This window comes from Danio rerio, chromosome 20 (assembly GCF_052040795.2).
Source record: "Danio rerio strain M-AB ecotype USA chromosome 20, GRCz13ab, whole genome shotgun sequence".
NCBI classification, from domain to species: domain Eukaryota; kingdom Metazoa; phylum Chordata; class Actinopteri; order Cypriniformes; family Danionidae; genus Danio; species Danio rerio.
The window spans coordinates 2,273,305-2,299,811 of record NC_141040.1 but is presented as its reverse complement, the minus strand read 5'-3'; the positions used below and the strand labels follow the sequence as shown (position 1 = coordinate 2,299,811).

Sequence of the window (26,507 nt, the reverse complement as noted above, 5' to 3'; positions counted from 1 at the left end):
TATAGTTGTTGTGTTCCCATAGCAACAAACGAATCACCAAAACAGATGAATTTCTAAATTTGTTGTGTTACCATAGCAACTATAGAATGGCCACAGCAGATGAATTACTGTAGTAGTTGTGTTACCATAGATCATCGACACTGCAGATTAATGAAAGTATGCTTGATTTAAATAAATAACAACTTAAATAGTAATCAATCAGTACTGATTGACAGTAAAGTCAATTGTAGAGACATCACAGTACAAGTAGAGTTGTAAAGTACTTTTGTATTTGAGGTTTACTAGTTTTAAATAAAAAATATACAGTTATAAATAAAAAAATGATGGTAAGAAGTATCGGCTGATGACATAAGCTTGATCAGATCATTGTTATTTCGCGATTATTACATTAAAACATGCATTTACTAATATACCATTAGTACTATTACGTTACTATCATTACATTAAAACATGTGAAGCTGCTTTGAAACAAACTGTATCATGACAAGCACTGAACAAACAGCTAATAATGAAAGAATTTGAATGCAAGTCAACAAGACAAAATCCTCTGATAGAAAGTGAGAGTCAGAAAGAGTGAAGAGAGAGAGTTTATGTATTCATGTGTGTGTGTGTGTGAAGGAGAAAATGCCTGAACTCTGAGCTATGCAAAGCATAAACACAGGAAACCAGAGAGATGCCGACATCTGTAGTCTTTTAGATAAAGCATTTTTTGTACATTAACCCTTAAACTGCTGTCAACAGATGGAGGAATGCTCAATTAAACGTACACTGCAGAGAATGATGTTTTGTTTTGTTTCTAGTCCAAATATCTTAACATTCCTAAATGTATAAGTATTTTCAAGACAAGCAAAACATGTCTTGTTTTAAGAAATAAAATATAAAATTGAGTTTATCCCTAAAACAAGCAAAATAACCTGCCAATGGGGTAAGCTAAACAATCTAATATTTCATTTTGACATAAGATCCTTTTTCTTACCAAAAAGTCAATAGTTGTTTTTCCCAGAATTCTTGAGGATATCTTGATTTGTGTTCGCAGAATAAAGAAACTCAAACAAGCTTGGAGCAAGTGTAGGATGAGATGATGATGGCAGAATCATAATATCTGTGTGAACTGTTCATTTGAGTAAGAATTGACAATATGGATTGAACTTACTTTATATATTTTGTTTTAGTTTTGAGTAGAACTGAGTGACCAGAGAGTTCAGCAGAAATGGGAATATATGTAGTATATATATATATATATATATATATATATATATATATATATATATATATATATATATATATATATATATATATATATATATAAATATATACAGTTGAAGTCAGAATTATTAGCGCCCCTCTTTATTTTCTTCCCCAATTTCTGTTTAACGGAGGGAAGGTTGTTTCAACACATTTCTAATCATAATAGTTTTAATAACTCATCTCTAGTAACTGATTCATTTTATCTTTGTCATGATGACAGTAAATAATATTTGACTAGATATTCTTTAAGACACTTCTATACAGCTTAAAGTGACATTTAAATTTGTATAATGATGACAGGTGGACAAATCTAAACTTGCATATATTCAAACAAATATAAATATGCATATGATAAATAAAACTGATAATAATTATAACATCATCCTAATGCAAACTCATGAAGAAACTGAAAAAAGCCCCCCGAGGTGAAGAAGGCATGGGGGCAGTGGCTTTTATATTTATATTTGTGACATTTTAATCCTTTATTTGTTTTCATATGCAAAGCTATTTGTGTATTGCTGCACATCCTGTGTGTATTAAGCATTTGACCCTCATAGGCGCATAACTAACATGCTCTTCACTGGACTTTAGACCAGATTTTATTTGGTCAGTGGCACTGCCAGATAAATAGTAATGCGCCAAAAATGCACCTTAACACACCTGCTTTTCAGACCAGCACACCCATGAGTCCACGAAGTTGTGCAAATGGATTGGCTATTTAAACAACTTGGCGCAAAATTACTGTTGCATTGGTCTGAAAATAGCAATAAAGTTTACCAGAGTGGCCTACCAGAGGCCGATGTCAACTGACTGACTGACCGACTGACTGATGCCCCCCACCCAACCGCTTTCCTAAACCTAACTGACAGTGTTTTTAAAGCACCAGTTGACCCGATCACCCCCTTCCCTAAACCCAATCGCAGTGTTTTCAAAAGCAATCCAGAAAAAGGAAAGCCCTCACCTGATCTTTACCATGTTTTCAGGTTTTACCACATTCCCTTCTTGTTATTTACTTATTTATTAAATTTTTTGGCTTCTTTTTAGTCTTACCTGCTTTTTGGAACCACTCTTCACCCGACTCGAAGCCAGTCGTCATGGTCAACTCCTCTATTCATCTCAAGTCTGCCGACGTATGCAGCAAACCACCAGGCAAACGGGTGACAGCGGAAAAGCCAGTCCACACGGAGGTAAGCACAAAAAGAAACAGTAGCCGTCAGCTGCATCATACCACACCGTAGCGTTCGTTTCAAAGTTGAAATGCAGCCGTACGTTGTTCTGCCTACATAATTCATGCTCTCCAGAAATGTACACAAGGGTATGTATTCACAATGAGGCTATGGTGTTGATGACATGAGTATGACCTAGTTGTGCTTTTTCAAGGTGGTTTATGAGGACATGTCTTGTGTCCTCGTAAGTCAAAATACTTCAAGTTCATACTTAACAGGGTCTTTTGGCATTCATATTTGTCCACATGTTTCCTGAGGTTTGTGTTTAGGGATAGAGGTGGGGGTGAGCATTTTTTTACAGTATGAAATACATTATGCCTATGGAGTCCCTGTAAACCACCGATACCAACATGTGTGTATGTGTGTCACCCTGCTGTGTATAAGTGTCTCTCAATCCTCCAGCTCTATGCTTATCACCGAATAACCCTAAACACACACCTCCGCACTCTCTGAAGCTCTTGTTTATTTGCCTGGGATTCAATGAGCTCTTAGGAAATGAAGGATTGTTAGGCTGCTTGAGAGGCAGAGGTGGCTAATAAACCCACCGGCTGCAGCAGATATGGCAGTTCGTCTATATGCGTGCACATCTGGGATGGGTTTTCAGCACTATCATTAAACAAGACTGGGGGAAAATGAGCAGGAGTTTGAGATTAGTGCTAGCTTGGTATTCATGAACATGCGGCTGGATTGTGCTCAGATCTGGAGTCATGAGCAGGATCCCATAGGCTGTGTGTGTCTGATGAATATTTTATCCGAGCGCAGCGTAGGCAGCTGGGAGCGTGTGTGTGTGACATATTCCTGCTGTATTCGTGTGCTTTTCAGTGTTGTCATCACAACAGATGTTCCAGGTGAGTACATTACATCCGTACACACACTCACACACACAACGCAAAGGGCTTTTCACAATGATTTGTGTGGTTTATTTATAAACTAATTTCAAGAGGATCACGTGCTTAGGATTAAAACGGCTGGCACCTCATTAGCTCCGTAATCTGCCCTATTAGATGATTACGGAAGCATTATAAATAGTTAGAGTTTTTCACTCCAGTTATCTTTGTCTTGAAGTTTCCCCACCTACTTCACACCCTTTCTTTCTGATAGGGTGACACGGTGGCCCAGTGGCTAATACTGTTGCCTCACAGCAAGAACGCCGCTGGTCCAACCTCCTATGAGGCTGGTTGGCGTTTCTGTGCGGAGTTTCCATGTTCTCCCCGTGTTCGCGTAGGTTTCCCCCGGGTTCCCTGGTGTCCTCCCACCGTCCAAAAACATAAACTGTAGCCAATTGACTAAACCAAACAATCACCCAAGACAACCTAAGTTTACACTTCTCACACGGCGACAAGCAGGGGAGTTCTCGAGACCTACCTGAGCTCGAACTCTTCTCTCGCCCTTTTAACAGGAGGGAGCCCCGGGTTCGAGGATATTATACATATGTGAAAAAAGTGAAGTGCTATCAATACTTTCCGGATGCACTGTATATATAGTCAATACACTACACACTGTCAGTGAATACATTCACCTCCAACACCTCCTACATCCACATTCATATGTATTTGCTCATAATGTCACCCCAGTTTTTGACCATTCAGCAACATCAGGTTAGTAGGGGTGTGAACCTACACTGGTCTCAGGGTTCTGTTTGGTTAAGATTATCATGTCATCGATTCGGTTCAATGCGATATCTCGGTGCATCACGGTGCATTGACGATGCTTTCCATACGCCAGGGGTGGCCAACCCTGTTCCTAGAGAGCCACCTTCCTGCAGATTTCAGTTGCAACCCATATCAAACACACCTGAACCAATTAATTAGGACCTGAACACCATAGATATATACACTAGATGTCGCCTGGCCTATTGTTGTCTATTGGACGGAATGCGTCAATAGCGCCGCCATCTTGCTACAGGGTAGCGCTCCTTTGAAATGAATGCGGGACCAAGGTACAGTGGAGGACTGTGGCCATGCAAAGCCAGAGATATACACATATACACATATATCTATGATCGGGAGTTTTCCTGGATGTTAGTATGTAATTTTTTTTTCTAGTTACGAAAATTATAATTTTACATCACTTTTCTACATTGATGGATCAGTGACCGCACGGGCATTCCTGACAAAAGGCTTGTGTTTGTGTGTACAGAAATGCACTATTCACCCTCCCTGTTAAATCTGATCTAATCATGTCCTGAAACACAGCTCCTCTACTGCTTTCACTTCTCATACTGACGGAGGGAGCGATTCGTTTGTGAATGAATTCCCCGAACGACTCTTTTACTAACGTTAGGCGACAATAATACAAGTTTCTGGCAGCGCAGCATCTCGTTGTCATATTTCTTTTGCATTGTTTGCTGATTTTATTCAACAAAACTAGCATAAGCCGAGTGTTTAGTGCGAGTTGGAGCTGCCTTGCCGTATGGTGAATGCAGTAAGTGACTGTTATCACCAATAACGTTACCTGATTAGCACAAAAGTTCAGAACATCCAAAAACCGAAAAAAACAGAATAATGAAAACGTGGTAAAAATCAGACGAAGGCTTTTCTTTTTCAGGACGGCTTTTGTAAATCATTGCTTGGGTTTAGAGAAGCAAGCGGGAGGGCGGGTCAATTGATAAAACTGGTTGTGTTTAGGGAAGGAGGAGTAAGGTGGGTCGGCCGATTGATCGGCCACCCAGTCAATCATTCATTCAGTCGGACAGACGGTCAATCGACAGCAGCCTCCGATGGTTTTACGCGAGAACAGCACAGGCGCAAACAGTGCTCGCGAGAGACGTTCGAGATGCAAAAAAGCGCACACAGCAGCCTCTCATGGATTCACGAAAACAAACAGAAACGTCTCCAGAAACGTCCACGGGACTACGCTTTCAGAATGAGCCTAGGTTGGTAAAAAGCTCTTTCCCATCCACTAGACTTTTCTGACAGGGTATTTGAGTGTCACTGAGTGTCAGAATGTTGTAGGACTGCTGTACAGGAGTTATTATTAGGGATTATAGATTGCGAAATTTAGCGGTTTTTATTTTAGCCTTTTTTTTTTTAAAAAGCATGCCGGTAAAACACGAATGTGGTTATGAATATATTAAAACATGTGTTTGTTTGTCGTAAAAAAATTGTAATAATAACAAAAAATAGTTTTCTCACCCCTTGGTTTCGAGTGTGGTCCTGAAAAATCTTCCCCTTAGCCCTACGCCTTCGAGCTAAAGAGAATTGGGACAGCCCTACCCCTTGATGTGAACGCGCAAACAAGGGGTTGGGTTGAGGGGAAGGGCTAAGGGGTAGATTGGGATTGGGCCTTATTTTACATCTAGTAAAAAAAAGGTCATAATAGACCCCCTATAAGCCAGCAGTGTAAAGTAAACTGTAAAATGCACATTGTTAAAGGCCAGTCCAGCTCAAGTCGTCTGCCACATCAGACTGGTAAATGATGCTAAATTACCCGCCCCTGTGAAAAATGACACGCATTTGGCTGGTGATGGTGATCATTTTCCCACCCTTCTCACAACTAAACATGATGTGCCAGGACTGAATATGCACACTCTGATGTGCGAATAATATCTGAGAGCAACGGTGGAGGAGGAAAGAGAACAGAAAGACTTTAATCTGTCCCTTACACAACAGGATACTTTTGCTTTCATAGTTTATCGTCTTTTGTTGCATGGAAAACAGACATTCTGCTCAACATCTCCTACACTGAAACACTACTGAAATTCGCTGCAGCTAAAAATATAATTATGATTTAGCTTTAGTTCAAACTTCTACATTTTAGTGTAAATCCAAAACATTTATCATTCATTCATTTTGTTTTCAGCTTAGTCCCTTGAATCTGATCCGGGGTCGCCACAGCGGAATGAACCGCCAACTTATGCAGCATATGCTTTACACAGCAGATGCCCTTCCAGCTGCAACCCATCTCTGGGAAACATCCACACACACATTCACACACACTCATACACTATGGACAATTTAGCCTACCCAATTCAGCTGTACCGCATGTCTTTGGACTGTGGGGGAAACCGGAGCATGCGGAGGAAACCCACGCCAACACGGGGAGAACATGCAAACTCCACACAGAAACGCCAACTGACCCAGCCGAGGCTTGAACCAGTGATCTGCGCCACCACATCACCCAAAAATATTTACTGTGGGTAAAATTCATGTAATTTGTTACAGCTAAATTTATTAATTTTCTCAAAATATAGTTTTTACTTGATTGAAGCTGAATATGTCATTTAAGATTAGCCCAGAAAAGAAAAAAATCACTCAAAGATAAAATATTTGCTTTTATTTTATTTATTATCTGTTATCTTTTGTTTTCAATGCAACTATAGAATCGCTACAGCAGATTAATTATGGTTGAGTTACCATAGCAACTACAGAATCGGCACAGCAGATTTAATACTATAGTTGTTGTGTTACCATAGCAACTACAGAATCGCAACAGCAGATTAATTACTATAGTTGTTGTGTTACCATAGCAACTATAGAAATTCCCGCAGCAGAATTACTCTAGCTGTTGTGTTACCGTAGCAACTATTGAATCACCAAAACAGATTAATTACTATAGTTGTTACCATAGCTACTATACAATCGCCAAAACAGATTTAATACTACAGTAGTTGTGTTCCCATAGTAACTCAAATCGACACAGCAGATTTACTACTATAGATATTGTGTTACCATAGCAACTATAGAATCACCAAAACAGATTTAATACTACAGTAGTTGTGTTACCATAGTAACTCGAATCGACACAGCAGATTTACTACTATAGATATTGTGTTACCATAGCAACTATAGAATCGCCGCAGCAGAATAATTACTGTAGTTGTTGTGTTATAATTGCAACTATAGAATCGCCACAATGAAATAACTACTCTAGCGGTTGTTACCATAGCAACTATTAAATCGCCAAAGCAGATTAATTACTATAGTTGTGCTACCATAGCAACAATATAATTGCCAGACCAGATTTATTACTGTAGTTGTTGTGGTACCATAATAACCATTGTATCACCACAACAGGTTAATATTTTTAGCTGTTGTGTTACCATGGTAACTATAGAAACACCACAGCAGATTAATTACTATAGTTGTTGTGTTACCATAGCAACTACTGAATTGCCAAAACAGATTTATTACTATAGTTCTTGTGTTACCATAGTAACAATAGAATCACCACAACAGATTAATTACTATAGTTGTTGTGTTACCATAGCAACTATATAATCGCAACAGCAGATTAATTACTATAGTTGTTGTGTTACCATAGCAACTATAGAATCGTCTCAACAGATTAATTACTATAGTTGTTGTGTTACCATAGCAACTACAGAATCGCCACAGCAGATTAATACTATAGTATTTGTTACCATAGTAACTATAGAATCGCCACAGCAGATTAATACTATAATGGTTGTTACCATAGAAACTAAAGAATCGCCACAGCAGATTAATTACTATAGTTGTTGTGTTACCATAGCAACTACGGAATCGCCACAGCAGATTAATACTATAGTGGTTGTTACCATAGTAACTAAAGAAATGCCACAGCAGATTAATTACTATATTTGTTGAGTTACCATAGCACCTATAGAATTGCCACAGCAGATTCATTCAAGTACTTTACTGTTAAAAACCCAAAAGTATACTCACTATAAGTTACTATAATGTTTTTTATATGGGTGGGAGGGGCTGGGGGTGTGGTGGAGTCATGAGAATGAGTTAACCGCTAAAACACGCAGTTTCTTTGTTATTTAAAAGTGTTAAATCCCAATGATACGGTTTATTGTCACAACATTGTGTGCAGAGCCCATAGGCTTGTAAATCCCATCTCAACATCATCACTGCTCTCTACAGCAGCGTACAGTATTAATTCAGCCATCATTACAGAAGAGGTGGATGGAGATGTGAGTCTAAATCTCACAGCGCAGACGGCGTAGGTGTGATCACTACAGTCAAAGACAAGCTAAAAATAACCACCTTCTTCTGTTAATGAGCGCTTTTCTGCACATGGTGGGGGGAAATGAAGAATCCCACCTGGCATTGATGCTGAATTTGGGTGTTTTACAGTCAGATTTTATTATTCATGTAATGATGAACATTAAGAGTCTGAAGAGGGGAAATAATATGGTGCTGTCACAAATCGCAATGCTTTTTAGCTCATCATTGAGAGACACACAAAAAATTATTATGTTTTTTTTTATTTTAATAGGATTATTATATTACAAAAATAGGAGGATAGTTTTACAGAAAAATAGAAAGTAATATTATCCACAGCAGTTCCCCCATAAACATAATGAAATTACAATTACACATAAATAATACATAAATAAATAGGAAATAAACAGAACATATAAAATAATGCATTTATAAGATATTAAATATATACATATTAGTGTTTCATATATACAGTTGAAGTCAGAATTATTAGCCCCCCCCCCTAAATTTTAAGACCACTTGTTTATTTTTTTCCCAGTTTCTGTTTAACAGAGAGCAGATGTGTTCAGCACATTTCTAATCATAATAGTTTTAATAACTCATCTCTAATAACTGATTTATTTTATCTTTGCCATGATGACAGTAAATAATATTAGACTAGATATTCTTCAAGACACTTCTATACAGCTTAAAGTGACATTTAAAGGCTTAACTAGGTTAATTAGGGTAAGGTTAGGGTAATTAGGCAAGTTATTGTATAATGATGGTTTGTTCTGCAGACTATCGAAAAAATATAGCTTAAAGCTAATAATTTTGTCCCTAAAATAGTGTTTAAAAATTTTAAACTGCTTTTATTCTGGCTGAAATAAAACAAATAAGACTTTCTCCTGAAGACAAAAAATATTATCAGACATACTGTGAACATTTCCTTGCTCTGTTAAACATCTTTTGGAAAATATTTTAAAAAAGAAGAAAATAACTCAAAGGGGGGCTAATAGTTCTGACTTTAGCTGTGTATATATGTATATATGTGTGTGTGTGTGTGTGTGTGTGTGTGTGTGTGTGTGTGTGTGTGTGTGTGTGTATGTATATATATATATATATATATATATATATATATATATATTAGTGTTGTCAATCGATTAAAATATATAATCCAGATAATTGCATGATGGCCATGGGTTAAATAAATATATATAATATATCTAAATATTTTTTAAAAATTCAACTAATAATAATAAATAAATATATAAAATAACAATTTAAAAAGCATAGCTAATGTCAGTTATGTCAAATATATGTTGGATCGATCAAATTTATCAAATACACCATATACAATGTAACGTTACATTAAAAACAAAAAACATAACTAATTATGTATCAGTGCTGTCAAACAATTAATCACAATTAAACAAAAACTGAATACAATATTGTCATGCATATATTTATATACACAGTACACACAAACATGTTTTATTTTCAATGGGTTTAATAGCTATTAATAATTTGACAGCACTGCTAATAAATGTAAATCCTCCAATTATTATATAAGTGTGTGCAAAAAGTGTGTTGACAACTCTTTATTGAATATAATGCTCCAAAGATTTCTGGGTAATTGTGACCATGGATGGGTTACTCTTGAGATGCGGGGAATCATCCGTCAACACAAGCACTTTATTAAGTTTTCTAATGAGCTGCTTTCTAATGGGAGTTTATTACAGTAGAATCATTACATAAGAATGAACCTAAACAATTGTGAGTGTACATATATATATATATATATATATATATATATATATATATATATATATATTTTTTTTTTTTTTTTTTTTTTTTACAGTTAAACTCAGAATTATCAGAGATGAGTTACTAAAACTATTATGATTAGATATGTGCTGAGAAATCTGCTCTCCATTAAACAGAAAATGGGGGAAAAAATAAACAGGCGATCTTATAATTCAGGGGGGCTAATAATTCTGACTTCAACTGTATATATTAAAAAGGTAATGCAAATTAACTAGAACCAATTCATCCTTCATATCAGAACAGTCTGCACAGGAAGCGATTAAAGAGCGCTACAGAAGACCAGGGTGTGTGTGTGTGTGTGCGTGTGTGTGTTAATATCATGTTTCCTCTGTGTGAACCTGTTTTCCTTCTCCAGCATCACGCCGGTCTGCATCAGTGTCGCCATGGTTACCACACACACTCTCCATCTCAGTGTTCTGTACGGCTGCGGTGACATTCGTGCGTGTGTGAGTGTGTTTTAATAATGCTGCTCTATAATCTGTTTCTCTTTGGTAGAGGAGAGTGGGGTAAGATGAGCCGCTTCAGATCACAGAACAGCTCCACAACTCACATGTAAACAGCCTGAAGTTGTAATGACAGTACTATACAGACCTTGCTTTCACTTTCTTGTTTCACTTTGCAGTTTATTTACGTCCTCGCGCATATTGAACTCTGTTATATAATATAAGTCATCTTGTACATGTGCGCTGCTCTTTTTAATTGTATTATTTTTTCATCCAGACTGCTATCTGTTTGTAAATATTTAAACACTTCTATTGTCTCCCCTCGTGTGTGTTAGCCTTGGTAAATGACTGCAGTTGACAAAAGAAAAGCGCTTCCCCCTGTTTTGTGACGGGTATATGGAAAATATGACTTTCCCTGCTGAAAAATCCAGCCTAGACTGGTTGGCTGGTTTCAGCTGGTTGACCAGGATGGTTTTAGAGGGGTTTTGGCCATTTCCAGGCTGGTTTCCAGCCATTTCCAGCCTGGTCTTAGCTGGTCAGGCTGGAAAATGACCAGCCAAATCCAGCTAAAACCAGCTTGACCAGCCTGGCTTAAGCTGGATATAGCTGTCAAGCTGGTTGTAGCTGGTCCTCTTCCAGCCTAACCAGCTAAAACCGGGCTGGAAATGGCTGGAAACCAGCCTGGAAGTGGCCAAAACCCCTCTAAAACCAGTCTGGTCGACCAGCTAAAACCAGCCAACCAGCCTAGGCTGGTTTAAGCTGGATTTTTCAGCAGGGTTCCTTTTCAGATTGAAAGCAGATGTGTTCAGATTAGAGCGAAAGATGTTTTGAGGAGAAATGTCCCAGTGTCTGAACATGAGGCACAGATGTGCTATGAGGAGGACACACACACACACACACACACACACACACACGCACACACACACACACACACACACACGCACACCACCTGAGACCAGTTTCATCTATTTACACCACAGCTAGAAATGTCAGCTTGTTTCAATGTAAATGACAAACGCAACTGTTTTAAACTGATTTTATATTCAGTTGTTAGCCTGAAGGTTGGGTTTGTCTATATTTGACCCACATTTGGATTTAAAGAGCCTCTATTATGCTTTGTTAAAATAGTTGGGTTAAAAACACCCGAACATATAACCTAATAGGTTATCATAGCACCTTCCAATAGGTTATTTTAACTCAAGGCATTGGGTTATTTTGATTATATTGATATTGAAGTACTACTATTATTTTAGATATATGGCTGTGTAAGTAAATGAATGTCTCCGCTGGGTCCTAAAGGTGAGAATGACAGCCGAATATCCCAAATATGTATATAAATATATGATTTTCTCCCCAAATAAACTGTAGAGATGAACACGGGAGGTGGAGAAAGCCTTTATCTGCTATAAAGCGCACGTTTGTATCATCAGTAATTAAGAGTGTTGGCGAAACTAATAGAAAAAACACGACACGAGAGGTAATTTGATTAAAAAAAAAACATATTATTACATTAGAGCTTACATAAACTTTACAAAGCAAGAATTATAGTTTCAAAATATAGGTTCAAAATTATAGCAGAAGTTAAGGAAATGGAAATAATGACACATGCACTTTGATTACAATTAGTAAATGTCTGGCTTTCTCCTCAACGACAATATAATTATTTATAATTGAACATTTGCATAATTCTAAAGGTTATGTATCATTGTGAAAATATGTTTGGCCATCTTATTATATTTTATGTTATACTTATTTATTGTGATGAGGTTAATTTAATATTTTTCTACATGTATGTATATGAATATACATGTGTGGAATGGATGTATTTACCTATATAAGTATGTATACATACAGGGACGGACTGGCCATCTGGCAATTCTGGCAAATGCCAGAAGGGCCGGACCATTTTTTAAAATGTGGGCCGGTATGCAATTTTTTAAATAACGTTTTTTTTTATATGTATTGTTTTTACATGTTTTTCTCTTGCAAGATGTGAATATTGTGATGATGATGATGATGATAGTAATAATAATAAATGTTAAGCATTGGCCAAATCGGCAATGGTTGACTGGTTTCGAGATGGGCAGACCCAATCAGAGGTTACATGGACGTAATCAAAATCTGGCAAGAATGTCAAACAAACAGTAAGTGCAACACAAGATAATTGTCAGAGATGGACCGTTAAAAAAAAAAAAAGAAAAGGCGGTGCCGAAAAGCCCAGAGAAAGCAAAAAATTGCTCTAAAATCAGACGCTGCCAAATGCATAACATTAACTGAAATAGACTGGAAAGGACACTGTCGACAGCAAGAAGGTCGATGGTTCAAACCTCGGCTGGTCAGTTGGTGTTTCTGTGTGAAGATTGCATGTTCGCATGGGTTTCCTCCCGGTTTCCCTCACAAGTCCAAACACATGTGCTATAGGGGAGTTGGGTGGGCCTAATTGGCCGTAGTGCGTGTATGTGAATGTGTGTGTATAGGGGTTTCCCAATGATGGGTTGCAGCTTGGAGGACATCAGCTGCGTAAAATATGGTACTGCTTACATTATTTCACCATCTGTACAACAATATAAGTAGTGAATGTGCGTGTCCGTGGATGGGGCTGTGTCAGTGTGGTAATGAGGGCTGGTGTGGCTACAGTGCCAGGGCTGATTTTTAGTCCCAGTCCGCCCCTGTATACATATGTATGTTTATGTATATATGTATTATATTTTATTAGTTTGTTTTGTTCCCACTGGTTATTTGTTCCTAACAAATCAATAAAAACTAAGTTATAAAAAAAGACTCATAAAACGTTTGGATCATCAAGTTTATTTGCAAATGAATTACAGTGAAGTTTAGTAGCTCACTCCCTTCCACACTAAATCATTACTTATTTACACATTTTATATTTGACTTAAATCCCCCAACAACTGTCCATTATAATCTATCATGAGAAGAAGCAAAACAGATAATTGAGCTGAGTGTGAAGATATAAACAGCAATTCAACAAGCTCAACATTTGTGTCCACACCGACACACGTTCAACACTTCATTATAAATAGTCAAGAGGATTAAACTGAAATAAATAAATGGGAAACATCCAGTAATGTTAAGCACCGGCAACCAAAACTCAATTAATACTCATGTTTAGATATTAAATGAAAATGACACATGTTTCTTAATGTTCACATTCTGAGAATTAAGTTACATTCGATTACAAAACACCAAATATGGCTCTTACAAATGTTTATTTGTGCCTGGAGACAAGCATTACCCTCAATTCTCCATTTCTACATCCACCATACCAAACAAAAATCAGAGAAAGAGCTGAACGATCCATCAGCCTGTATACTTTCATACCGTCTGCAGATGAAATGAGGAGAAAGGCTGTGGTGAAGCATTATAATGTGTTCGTTTTGAGGATGTTTAAAATCTAGAGTGCTATAAAACAGACAAAATGTTGAGTTCGGAGGATATAAATCATACCTGTCCACATTGGGATGTGAAAGTAAGAGATATGCCCACCATAATAAGGGATTCCCCCGACCCTCCCTTAAAAAAAAAATCCCCAAATTGCGAAGTATGTTCATTTGGAGCTGTTGCATTGTAAATAAACAGTTAAATGGTCAGTAATATGCTTTATTATTTACAAAAGAAATAAATAGTGTACATTAGCAGCTAATAAATTAGCCAACAGTTCAGCTTATTAAAATTAACAGCTATTATAATGAGATGGAGTCAAGCTATCAAATCTCATTAGCCGTTTCTTCACTGTATAACGTACACATTCTGATTAAGGAGCTTAATATATTTAGATTTACATTGAATAACAGAGGTGTCACTTTAAAAATGCACACATCTAACGTTATTATGAAAGCATTCGTCTGCTTGTCTAACAGTTTATGCTCATTTAGGACGAAATTAATTGTGTTTGAAAAAAAAAAAAAAACCCAACAAGATCAACATCTTTAAAGGTTTTATATTATATTATATTATATTTATATTATTAATAATTATGTGCCAGACTTTTAATCAAATCATGTGTACAGGATCCGATTGGGAAACAGTGTCTATTATTAGTATGGAGCGCGTCAGCTGACAGTCATGCAGCGCTATATGACTGTTTTGAGGATTGCATATGAAGGGGAGGCGGTAGCTGCGTTCTAAATCGCATACTTATGCTCTATTCTACGCCATTTTTGTAGTATAAATAGTTTAAGTAGTGCGTTCACATTGAAAACTCTAAAAATAGTAAGCGCACTTTAATTACCCGGATGATGCACTCATTCAGTCGGTAAAATGAAGTGTGTAATGATGGACACTTCACGCATTCAACGACCGCAGGTTTGCTCACGTAGCGGAAGGGGCGGAGCTATCGGGCGCACATGTTGAATAACTTTATTTATTTTGGATGGTGAAAGCGAAATTCTCCTATGAGAGTGATTATAGCGCCTCCCGATGGTGAACGCGGTTATACTCATGGCAGGTATTATTTGATAATTTGGTCGTTAATTTCACAGATTTGGCGACCGTCAAACGTCATCAGGGAAACGGTTTGAATTTCCGCTTAGTAAAAAAACAGTGCTCCTTTTGGGACGACACTACATACATGTACTATCCTGTTAATTGTGTAAGTGCAGAAGTACATAGTGCATGAGTGCATAGTGTGCCATTTGGGACGCAACTGGTGTGGTGAGAAATCGGGTCCCCCCCTCCAACCGAGTCCGCTTAGGACCCCAATAGATCGTCTGCGTTGAATGCCTGATCAAAACCTAATTTTACTTCTCCACATTACAACCACATTCGGTGCTTTTTATAATCTATTCTCAGTCTTGACATTTTAACAGCACTAACCATATTAGTAACATTATTATCGGTAAATACAAGTTAAAGATATGCATAGTTAAAATGATTGAAACGTTTGTAAACATTAAATAACGTCTTTTTGATGTTTTTATGTATTTATATGTAACATTATATATTTACAAAAGCTTTACACGTGCCTTTAGTTGTACATCAGTATACGAAATACAAAATTTAAAATAGTTTTATGTCATTATAATGCTCTTTTAAATTACACAATTTTAAACGAGATTTCACTGCATTTATATATATATTTTAATCAGGCGCTACACACAATACCTATCACAACTCCAGTGAACCAATGGGATCCTAGGCGGACCCAATTGTCAAGGGGGACCCAATTTCTCATGACAACGGCATTTGTAATGAAAAGGAAGGGAATCGCACCATTTTAAATGTTTATTTCAGTGTTTTCATGCCTAAGCAAATCAAAAGCACAATACAGATTCGCATTTAAGAGCAAGGGGCGGCCCCTGGTGGTTCGGCGGTGTGGGTTGCCTATAGGGAGGCTCAGCTCTTTAATGTTTATTTGCCACCCTTTAGAGAAAGACTGAAAATACGGGAGAAATATGGGAAAATAACTTTATGAGATGATAGCGGGATAGAACTGTAAAATACGGGAGAATCCCGGGAAAAACGGGAGAGCTGACAGGTATGATATAAACATCCAAAGCTTGTAGTTTGTCACTAAATGAATCAATTGTTTTTGCCGTCACATCATACTTCAGTTTTTCATCAAATCTTTTGACCAATCAAAATGCTCTCTAGTGTCTGTGAACACCTTTCACCTTTATAATAACAGGACAGTAGAGAATTCAGACAGGAAAGCATTGGGAGCAGAGAGAGGGGAAGGATAAGTAAAGGACCTCGAGCTGGGAATCGAACTCGGGTCACCGTGAGCACATTGGTGCTTTATGTCAGCGCACAGTACCACTAGGCTACTGAGGCCTAATGACTTTTAATATAGAAACTCTTCCTTCTTTTCTTCCTTCCTATCGCGTGCCGTTGATTTTATATAGAACATGATTTAAATCAGCCTTTGTTGGTGTTGTCAATCTGGAAACCTGCTCTTGCGTGTTTTAAACCAGGGGTGCAATACCTAGTTCAACCACTAGGTGTCAAACTTACATACTGCACCTTTAACAAATGATGCATAAACTATTTGCTAATGTTTAATAAACAATTCAGTGTGCAGCTATTATAGAGTGTTACCAGAAACTGATGTTCAAACGTATTGTGACCATCCAGAACTGCCGCAGAGTCGTATTTTGTAAGTTCTTCATATTTTTAAGTTTATTCATTTTGATTGGCCAAAAGAAGATTTTCAGGAAAACTGATTGTGTAAGGAGCTCATATTCTCAGCATGTGCTTCATGAATCAAAGCTATAGTTATATAAGCAACAGCTATCAACTACAGAAGTATTCCAGCATTTTTTTTAAGCTGTGGCGAAAATTTTTTGAGAAATCGATTCTGCATTGATTATGAGATTCGCAAAATGCATCGCTATTCTCTCATGAATCAGTTAAAACATTAGCAAATGGCACTTTCGGCTAGTTTTAACAGCAGACAGCGCTTTAGGCTAGTTTTTTTTATAGAGCTCTAGGCTAGTTTCTAACAGCAGATGGTGCTCCAGGCAAGTGTTTACAGCAAAAGCTGCTCTAGACTAGTTTTTAACAGAAGACGGCACTCTAGGCTAGTTTTAACAGCAGACAACACTTTAGGCTTGTGTTTAACAGTAGACGGCGCTGTATGCTAGAGTTTAACAGTAGACAGCACTCTAGGCTAGTTTTTAACCGCAGATGGCGCTCTAGACTAGTTTTTAACGGGAGACGGCGCTCTAGACTAGATTTAACAGCAGATGGCGCTCTAGGCTAGTTTTAACAGCAGATGGCGCTCTAGGCTAGTTTTTAACAGTAGCCGGTGCTCTATGCTAGTTTTAACAGCAGATGGCGCTCTAGGCTAGTTTTTAACAGTAGCCGGTGCTCTAGGCTAGTTTTAACAGCAGATGGCGCTCTAGGCTAGTTTTTAACAGTAGGCGGTGCTCTAAGCTAGTTTCAACAGCAGACAGTGCTCTAGGGTAGTTTTAACAGCAGACGGCGCTCTAGGCTAGTTTTAACAGCAGATGACACTCTAGGCTAGTTTTAACAGCAGATGGCGCTCTAAGCTAGTTTCAACAGCAGACAGTGCTCTAGGCTAGTTTTAACAGCAGATGGCGCTCTAAGCTAGTTTCAACAGCAGACAGTGCTCTAGGGTAGTTTTAACAGCAGATGGCGCTCTAGGCTAGTTTTTAACAGTAGCCGGTGCTCTAGGCAAGTTTTAACAGCAGACGGCACTCTAGTCTATTTTTTAACAGTAGCAGGCACTCTAGGCTAGCTTTGACTGCAGATGGCGCTCTAGGCTAGTTTGTAACAGTAGCCAGTGCTCTAGGCAAGTTTTAACAGCAGACTGCACACTAGGCTAGTGTTTAACAGCGAATGGGCGCTCTAGGGTAGTGTTTAACAGCAGACAGGGCTCTAGGCTAGTTTTAAACAGCAGATGCTGCTCTAGGCTAGTTTTCCCAGGAAACAGCACTGTTAAAAACTAGCATAGAGCACCAAGTACTGGTAAAAAAAAACTAGCCTACAGCGCCATCCGCTGTTGACAACTTACCTAGAGCCCCATCTACCAATTAAAATTTTTATTAAAAATATTAGATACTATTCAAGAGAAAATAGCAATACATAACATCTCAGAAGGATTTTTCACAACAGCTCTAACATCTTTTTGTAAATAATAGATGTCTTGGCTAAAACTAACAGGGTTAAATTTGATCTCCTAAAGAAAATCTTACCGATATTGAACAATAGTTCACAAATGGTCATCAAATAGACAGGACTGAATCTCTAGTCTATTGTTAGACGTCTATTTTGTTTTTCATTGACCACTCAACCCTTTAGTTGGTTGTAGCCAAGACATCTATGTTTGAGCATCTATTATACAAAGTAAAACTGCTTGCTAGGTTGGATTAGTACTTAACAGAATTTTTGCTTGAGGAAGAACGACATTCAAAAGCAGGAGTTGTGCGGCTCTTCAGTGCGTGTAGCACTTGTTTAGCATGTAGCACTGGGTTAGCATGTAGGATTCCTTTAGCACCTGATTTTAGAAAAACATCAACACTTTCGATAAGCCCTCAGAGAAATACACTTTAATGCAAGGTCCCGGCATGAGCTCATCGCGTACTGTAGCTTAATAAGTGCATACACAGACGTTTGTGAATGAGGGAGGTTCAGCATTGAGTGTGTAAGCTAAGTATGTCGTGTGAGTGTGTGTTAATTCTGCCAGAGCGTGGATCTCGATGATGAGCCCTTGGACTGAAGCGGCACTGATCTGTCAGCTCACCATCAGAGCTCGTTGCAGGCTGAGTTTTCTGTGGTTTTAAACATCAGGATGGAGTTGTAGATTTTCAGAGCGGGTCCCAGTTTAATGCTGAGGATCTTCACCAGGTCCACCTGAGTCAGCAGCAGGAAGGCCTCGCCGTCAATTTGCTGAAAGTAAACAGTAGTAAGTGAGCAGATAAGACATGGGACGATGACCAGATGCAAGGTTTACCCTGGTTTGGAAAAGTCAAGGTTTGAAATTAATTTATAGAGATTTTTTTGGGCATCTGTATCTCCAGCAGAAAAGGACTGTTCGAAAAGCTACTGATCAGCCCATGATTCAGCGAACAATTAAAAATAAAATCTCTTCTAAACCAACATCCAATCATGCTACAGACCTGAACAGTGTTGTGTATAGAGATGCGCGGATCAGCTGAAATTTCACCCGAATCCGTGGCTTTATACTGATCATTCGCTCGCACATATGGTTTTATCTGATATATGTATCTGCACCCGATTCGTCACTTTAGTAATTTAATTCTTTGTTTTAGGCGTGATGATAGGTCACCGTGGATATTAACAGCAGATTCAGTGAGCTATAATCTGTGGATCTCTGACAGTAAAATAATATGTTAATCGTAAACGTTTTTAAATGAACATTTATTTATATATTTCAAATACAGGAAGTTAAAATAACACCTTTTAGCTTTTACAGATACAGGAATAACATAACAAAAAGGGTGCCACTTCAGCCTAAATGCAGACATCCCAAGTCTCCCAGAAGTTGCGGGAGTATCCCTCAAATGCATAGACACTCCCGGATGCCCGCAAATGAATCATAATATCCCGGAATTCACCTGTCCGGTCCTTAAAGGGTCACGAAACACCAAAACACATGTGTTGAGCTGTTGACAGTGGTATATGTGTCCCACACTGCTAAAAACACTATTAGGACACCTATATTTCACTAAAAAGTGTAAATTGGTTGTTTTTGCGTTATTTCAAGCAAATTCTTACTTCCGGTTTGAAACGTATTTTTGAAGCTGCGTCACGGTCATGATATAATAGCGTGTATTCCAGCGTGCAGACTGGACGTCTGAGCCAGAGTGTGTCTTATTACGTCCTACAGTGTGCTGCATTAATGCACGAGTAAGGCTCGGTTCAAACCAATCAGCGCGCTCTATTGTGCAACTTCATTAATATTCATTACTGTCACAGTGTTTAGACGGCAGAGACGCCACGTTGTGTTGGCAAAACAAGCGTGAAGTGTTGCTTTTATAGTTTGCTGCAGTGAAGTTTTGTTTTCATTTTCTCTCTGTGAGAGCGCAGCTGGAGTCACGTGTGGATTAACAGTGTACGCGACGCTCGACAACAATAACTTACGTGTCTAAGGAGGATTATTGTTAACCTGAGAGCTGTTCTCATCTGCAAACGCTGAGATCCGGATTCGCTGCTCGTCTCCTCTTAATACAGACGCGGCTCTAGTTGCTGGTGATTGTTCTGTCTCTACAGATTTGGTAAGTGAGCGAGCAGCGCTCTTTGTTTATTCAGTTTGTTCGTATCGAACTAAGTTAACTATTGCGCCGAGTGTAAACATGTTAGCACCACAACCAAACTTTAACCCCGTGTAGGATTTTCACCGCATTTAGTGACCGGAATAACACACGCGACTTTCTGACGCTACCTGCCGTGTGCATCTAAGTTTCCGGGAAATGCTGAGTTTTTTTTTCTCTCATTCGCCGTGCGGTATCAACCATTGCATGAAAAATACACGCTTACAGCAGTTCCTCGAATCAAATATCTTGTTTGTCGCGAGGGACATGAATGAATTCCCTGAATGAAAGAGCCAAACTGCAGTTAAAGTCCACCATTTAATAATTTGGCAAATAATTCGACTACAGATGTCCATGTAAACACACTCACTTTCTCCCCTCTGTGTGTGTGTGTGTGTGTGCGTGTTTTGACTATGAAAGTCAGCGCGCCCAAATAGACACTCCCACACCATGCCCCTTTTCTTCCTCCGACAGAGCTGGACACGCCCACTTTTCTGACTTTTTCCAAAGTAGAGGTGTGAAAACACCCTGCTGAAACGAGGGGGTTTCATGACCCTTTAAATACGTTGCACACACCTCTCTCCACCGCATCCCTCCTTGCTCTTCAGGTACGTCGCGCTCAACTCACCCACCATTCTTCAGGTATGGCGCGTCACGCGTGCAACTCCCACCGCTCTTCGAGTACGTCAGGCGCGCACAATCGCCCCCTACTCAGATACGTCGCTCACTCAACCAACAACAACTCACAAACCTGCCACCCCCGCTCTTTAAGCACCCACTATCCCGCTAACTCCCGCAAATCAACTCTGTATCCCCCGGAAATGACTTTTTCTAACTTGGGATGTCTGTAAATGGCAGCTATGTTGTGTTTACTTGGCCTTTTTCTTCACACTGTGCAAAAACAGAACAGCATCTACTGTGCCTAAATTCGGGCGATTCCACCTCGCCTCCAAAACGCGGCCAGCTGCACTGAATGAGCGTTCACTCGCACACAGGGTCGAAGCAAACTGAACTGGTGCTCTAGGCAAAAGAGGATCATGCCGCCCTCAAACTGAAAGTGAAAACGAGAGACTGGGGTGTGATTGCGCGTACAACAGCGAGGACCGGGGCGGTGGGAGGGATTGTCGTGGACGAAAGTGAGGAGAGGTTAGGGCGGACGACGCCCTCTCTATTCTGTCGCCTGGGTCGCCTCTATGGACACGCCGACCCTGCTCGCACCATTTGTTGTAGGAATGGACAAGATTCTCCTCGCAAAGCACTGCAGTCTTGGAAATAAGTGATCTTGTATCTCCCAGAACGAGAGCAGATTTTCCTCTGATGACTCCCCTAACTGAAGCTTTGAACAGTAGGCTACTTTTGCACTTCATCCATTATTTTGGGCTTCTTATCTTCCCATTCTGCAAAGCCCACTCTCTGCTTTTTCACTGTACAGTAGACTGCTAGCATCATCCTGTCTGAAAGTTGAGTTTGACATGATGTGTAAACAAACTCCAGCTGCCGTTGACGTTTAGTCCACACAAACAGGAGAACTCTTGCTTTAGCCTATTATTAGTAACACTGTGGTAATTTGCTGCAGCACAGTGAACCGCTTAAATTCACTAACTCTGCATCTGTAATAAACAAGTGTAGCATCTCACAGCATGATAAAACCAGATCCACACATTACAATCAGTGTTAAGGCCCTTTCACAGGATAACTCTAAAATAAGGAGTTCAGAGCACAGCTACGACGCTTAAAATGTAGTGAAGGGATATCGTTAGGATCACTTTCAGAATCTATTGGTTACAGCTAATAAGTGATAACAGCATGTCAGAACACATTAAAATATAAAAAGCTTTTAAAGCTACAGGCAACATTGTGGAGAAGCTCTTCTTGATGTTAATCCTTCTGTTCAAAGATTATCTAAAGATAATGGCTATCTTGAAAATAAATGCGAAAGACAGACAAAAAAAATACATGGAATCTTCGCTAGCCAGGCTAGCGCATTGCATTACAGGGTCATTGTGTTGCCTCCTTTTAAAATGGTGGAATAGTAGCTAGTGTTGTTTGATTATTCCAGTACACCGACTGCGATCGCTAAACACAATAGCCCCTTTCACACAGTGATACTAGTAAATATCTGGAAAATTTCCGGAACGACTTTACCGGTATATTCAAAAAAGCGCTGTTCACACAGGCGAGGACGTTACGGAAATTTTCCGGAAAAGAGCATTCACACATCCATTCCAAAATACCGGTAAATTCTGACATCATTAACCAGAAATGAGCTTTAAACGGCTGCGCTTGTATTTGTAAACATTTGACTAAATTACAAACTCTGTGGATGATCAATATTGTGAACAACTTTCGCAGGATCACTTTCGCATGTCGAGATGTTCATAATATGTGTGTGTGCAGGCGCTCACAGGCTGTTTCACAGGCACACGCAAAGCTTGAAGGTAAACAAACAGCGGCTTATCATAAGCATCTCATCGATGATTATTTACACAGTTGGCATTGAGAAGAACAAATAAACATTATCTGACTAACATCTAGCAGCTAAATGTGTCTGGAAAAATATTCAAAGGCTTTTATTCTCATAAACCGCGCGGACGTGAATGCGTCTGACTGTTGTGATTGGCTAAAGCAGACGTCTCACGTCAGCACGTTCTAGACGTGCACGCGCTATTTCCGGCAATCTTCCTTCTGCATTCACACAGCGCAGCATTCCGGCAAATTGCTGGTAATGTTACAACTTCTCTTCCCGGAAAATAGCCAGAACGAATTTAGCGGTACTTTCAAAAAGGGCCTGCTCACACATACAACCTTTACCATACAACAAATAAAGGCAATTTTCCGGAAAGGTCTGTATGTGTGAAAGGGGCTAATGTTTGATCAGACAGATTACACGAGCTGGATTCACTGGTCAGGCATAAGAAACACTGAGGGTAATGAAGAGTTACAGTTTCCTGAAAAGTGGATTGGTCATGGTGGGCCAGTTGAATAGCCCCCAAGGTCTCCCGATTTGACCCCCTTAGACTTTTATCTTTGGGGTCATCTGAAGGCAATTGTCTATGGTGTGAAGATACAAGATGTGCAGCACCTGAAACTGCGGATACTGGAAGCCTGTGCTGGCATTTCTCCTGCGGTGTTGCTATCAGTGTCTGAAGAGTGGGAGAAGAGGGTTGCATTGACAATCCAACACAATGGGCAGCACATTGAACACATTTTATAAGTGGTCAGAAACTTGTAAACAACTCATGAAAGAATAAAGTTACGTTAAAACCAAGCACACCATTGATTTTCTTGTGAAATTCCTAATAAGTTTGACGTGTCACATGACCCTCTTCCTACTGAAAAAAAACAAAGTTGGATCCAAGATGGCCGACTTCAAAACGGCCACCATGGTCACCTCCCATCTTGAAAAGTTTGCCCCCTCACATATAATAATGTGCCACAAACAGGACGCTAATATCACCAACCATTCCCATTTTATTAAGGTGCATTCATATAAATGGCCCACCCTATATAGTGAACTGATAAACTTTATTTTAAAACATTAAACTGTGGTGTATTGCAGTGTAAAATACCCTATAGTTTCTAAAAACTACAGTATTGGGTCTTTTGTATGTATTACTGTAGTTGTTGTGTTACTATATTAACTGTAGAATTAAAAGTACTTTACTATACTGTGGTTAAAAAACACTACAGTAATTACAATGGTATTCTTTTTTCATGTGGGCTCCATGGTTTGGAGGCGTAATCAGGCCAGCGGATCACTGAATCGGTGTAATTAGATCACAGCACAGTGACTGAATGAAACGGGCGATTATGTGAGACAAGCGCAGTCTCAGTCAACCTAAAGCTGAGAGATTTACAATCCACTGCTGTCACGTATGAAGATCCATTTCAGATAAATGTTGCAGTGTGTGTGTGTAGGACTCCCAGTTATGGCCAGAATCCAATGTAAGTCGTGACTCTGGTTTTCAGGACTCACTTCTTCAGCTAGTAAAAGCCCAAAAGCCTTTTAGATTCTTCACAAAGAGTCAACAAGTCACTTTGCAGATCGTACAGTCTTTCTGGAGGAATGATCTGCGGAGTGGAGGATGTCACGGTACTAGAATCTCAGTATGTAGCAATTTCAGTACAAAAACAAAATGAAAACAACCTTACTTGTTAAATAACTTTAAATAACTAATAAGTTAGGCAACATTTAAATGATTTATAAGGTTATCCATGTCATTTTTTGTTTAAAAAGTGTTTTAAACATCATTAAAAAACATAAATTGTGTATAAAGGGAGCATAATTTACAATTAGGATGTCAGAAAGTATAAAAATAAATCTGAAAACATGTTGTATATTGACAATTACAGTTATAAATTCAATATAATCAGCATTCAGTAGACACACTCACCGGCCACTTTATTAGGTACGCCTGTTCAACTGCTCGTTAACACAATTTTCTAATCAGCCAATCGCAGGGCAGCAACTTAATGCATTTTAGGCCATGGTCAAGACGATCTGCTGCAGTTCAAGGCGAGGATTAGCAGGAAAGGTTTGAGAAACACTGCACTTTCAAGACAAGCGCGTTGTATTCATCAGCAAACTAACCACGGGAGCAGACTGACCATAACGTTCAGCGGTGGTCTTGTGAACTCGTTAATGCACGGTAAATAATCAGCAGCTGAGAGAGCCAAGACCCAGCAGACATCATGAGGAGGGAGACGATGGGAAATAAGAGCAGCTCAGACAACAGGATTATTTCCAGCCTCAGCCCTCTGGCCCTTTAACATTCTTGTTAGCTGTAAACATGACGCTGTGACGTGGGGATGACTTGACATGCCTATAAATGGCTTCAATGAGATCCTCTAGCATTTTCCATCATGCTTCTGCTCTTTTCCCTCTGCAACATGAGATTGGTGCTGTATCTGAAATTGCACTCTCATTCACATTATTTAGTCCACTTAAAGGAGTGTATGTGAGTTAATTGGAGAACTGAGAGCTGATGCTGTTTTTATATAGTACTGTGCAGAAGTCTTAGGCCCCCAGTTACATTTGTAGTTTTAGTGAGGGTGTAACGACCTTATATATATATATATATTCAACATTCTACACACAATCCCCCGTTATGACAAAAGAGTTTTTGAAATTGTTGCAAAACTATTAAAAATAAAAAAAGCTGAAAACTCAGATGTACATCAGTATTCACAGCCTTTGCCGTGAAGCTCTAAACTGAGCTCAGGTACATTCTGTCTCCACTGATTATGTCAGCAGCTTCATTGGAGTTCAGCTGTGGTCAATTCATCTGATTGTACGTGATCTAAAAAGGTGCACACCTGTCTATATAAGGGCCCAGGGTTGACAGTGCATGTCAAAGCACAAACCAAGCATGAAGACAAAGGAACTGTCTGTAGACCTCCGAGACAGGATTGTCTGGAGGCACAAGGCTGGGGAAGGTGACAGAAACATTTCTGCTGCTCTGAAAGTTCCAATGAGCACAGCGGCCTCCATCATCCGTAAGTGGAAGATGTTTAAAACACCAGGACTCTTCCTAGAGCTGGCCGGCCATCTAAGCTGAGTGATCTGGGGAGAATGGCCTTAGTCAGGGAGGTGATCAATAACCTGATGGTCACTCTTTCTGAGCTTTCTAAATGCAAATATAGGGGATATATTCATTGCATATGGGACTGTCAGGTGATTCAGGCCCCTAATCGTACCCCAAATAAACAACATTTTTGGTCTGGACATAGATATACACCCTCTGTCCCTTCTCCTGGGTTTTCTTTGCAAACTAATTAGGAACAAGTATGAACAACGATCGTTCTGCCTGCTAACTTTTGCTGCCAGGAAGAACATTTTGATGTCATGGACCAATGATAAGCCCCCTTCCATGAAAGGATGGCATTCAATAATTCAAGAGATTATCCCCCTGGAATACTTAACATGTCTCAGCCACTCCACAACTGACACATTTATTTGCACTCGGTCACCATATCTGGACAATATAAACCTTGCTTTATCTGACATTTTGAAACTCTGCAATGACATAATGTCCGTATAAACCAGAGGTCACCAATCTCGGTCCTGGAGGGCCGGTGTCCCTGCAGGGTTTAGCTGCAACT

General features: G+C 39.2%; 2 protein-coding genes across 6 annotated transcripts in view; one reads left to right on the top strand and one right to left on the bottom strand.

The window, feature by feature from the left end:
* ppil4 (peptidylprolyl isomerase (cyclophilin)-like 4) overlaps nt 1-26,507 on the top strand; it is an 892,903-nt gene that overhangs the window by 756,126 nt on the left and 110,270 nt on the right. The window lies entirely within an intron of this gene.
* l3mbtl3 (L3MBTL histone methyl-lysine binding protein 3) overlaps nt 13,450-26,507 on the bottom strand; it is a 78,627-nt gene continuing 65,569 nt past the window's right edge. For all 5 annotated transcript variants that reach the window (NM_001442524.1, NM_001442523.1, NM_001442526.1 and 2 more), the window contains 1 exon segment: nt 13,450-19,020. In NM_001442524.1, the coding sequence (NP_001429453.1) occupies nt 18,877-19,020 (144 nt within the window). In that variant the 3' untranslated portion in view covers nt 13,450-18,876.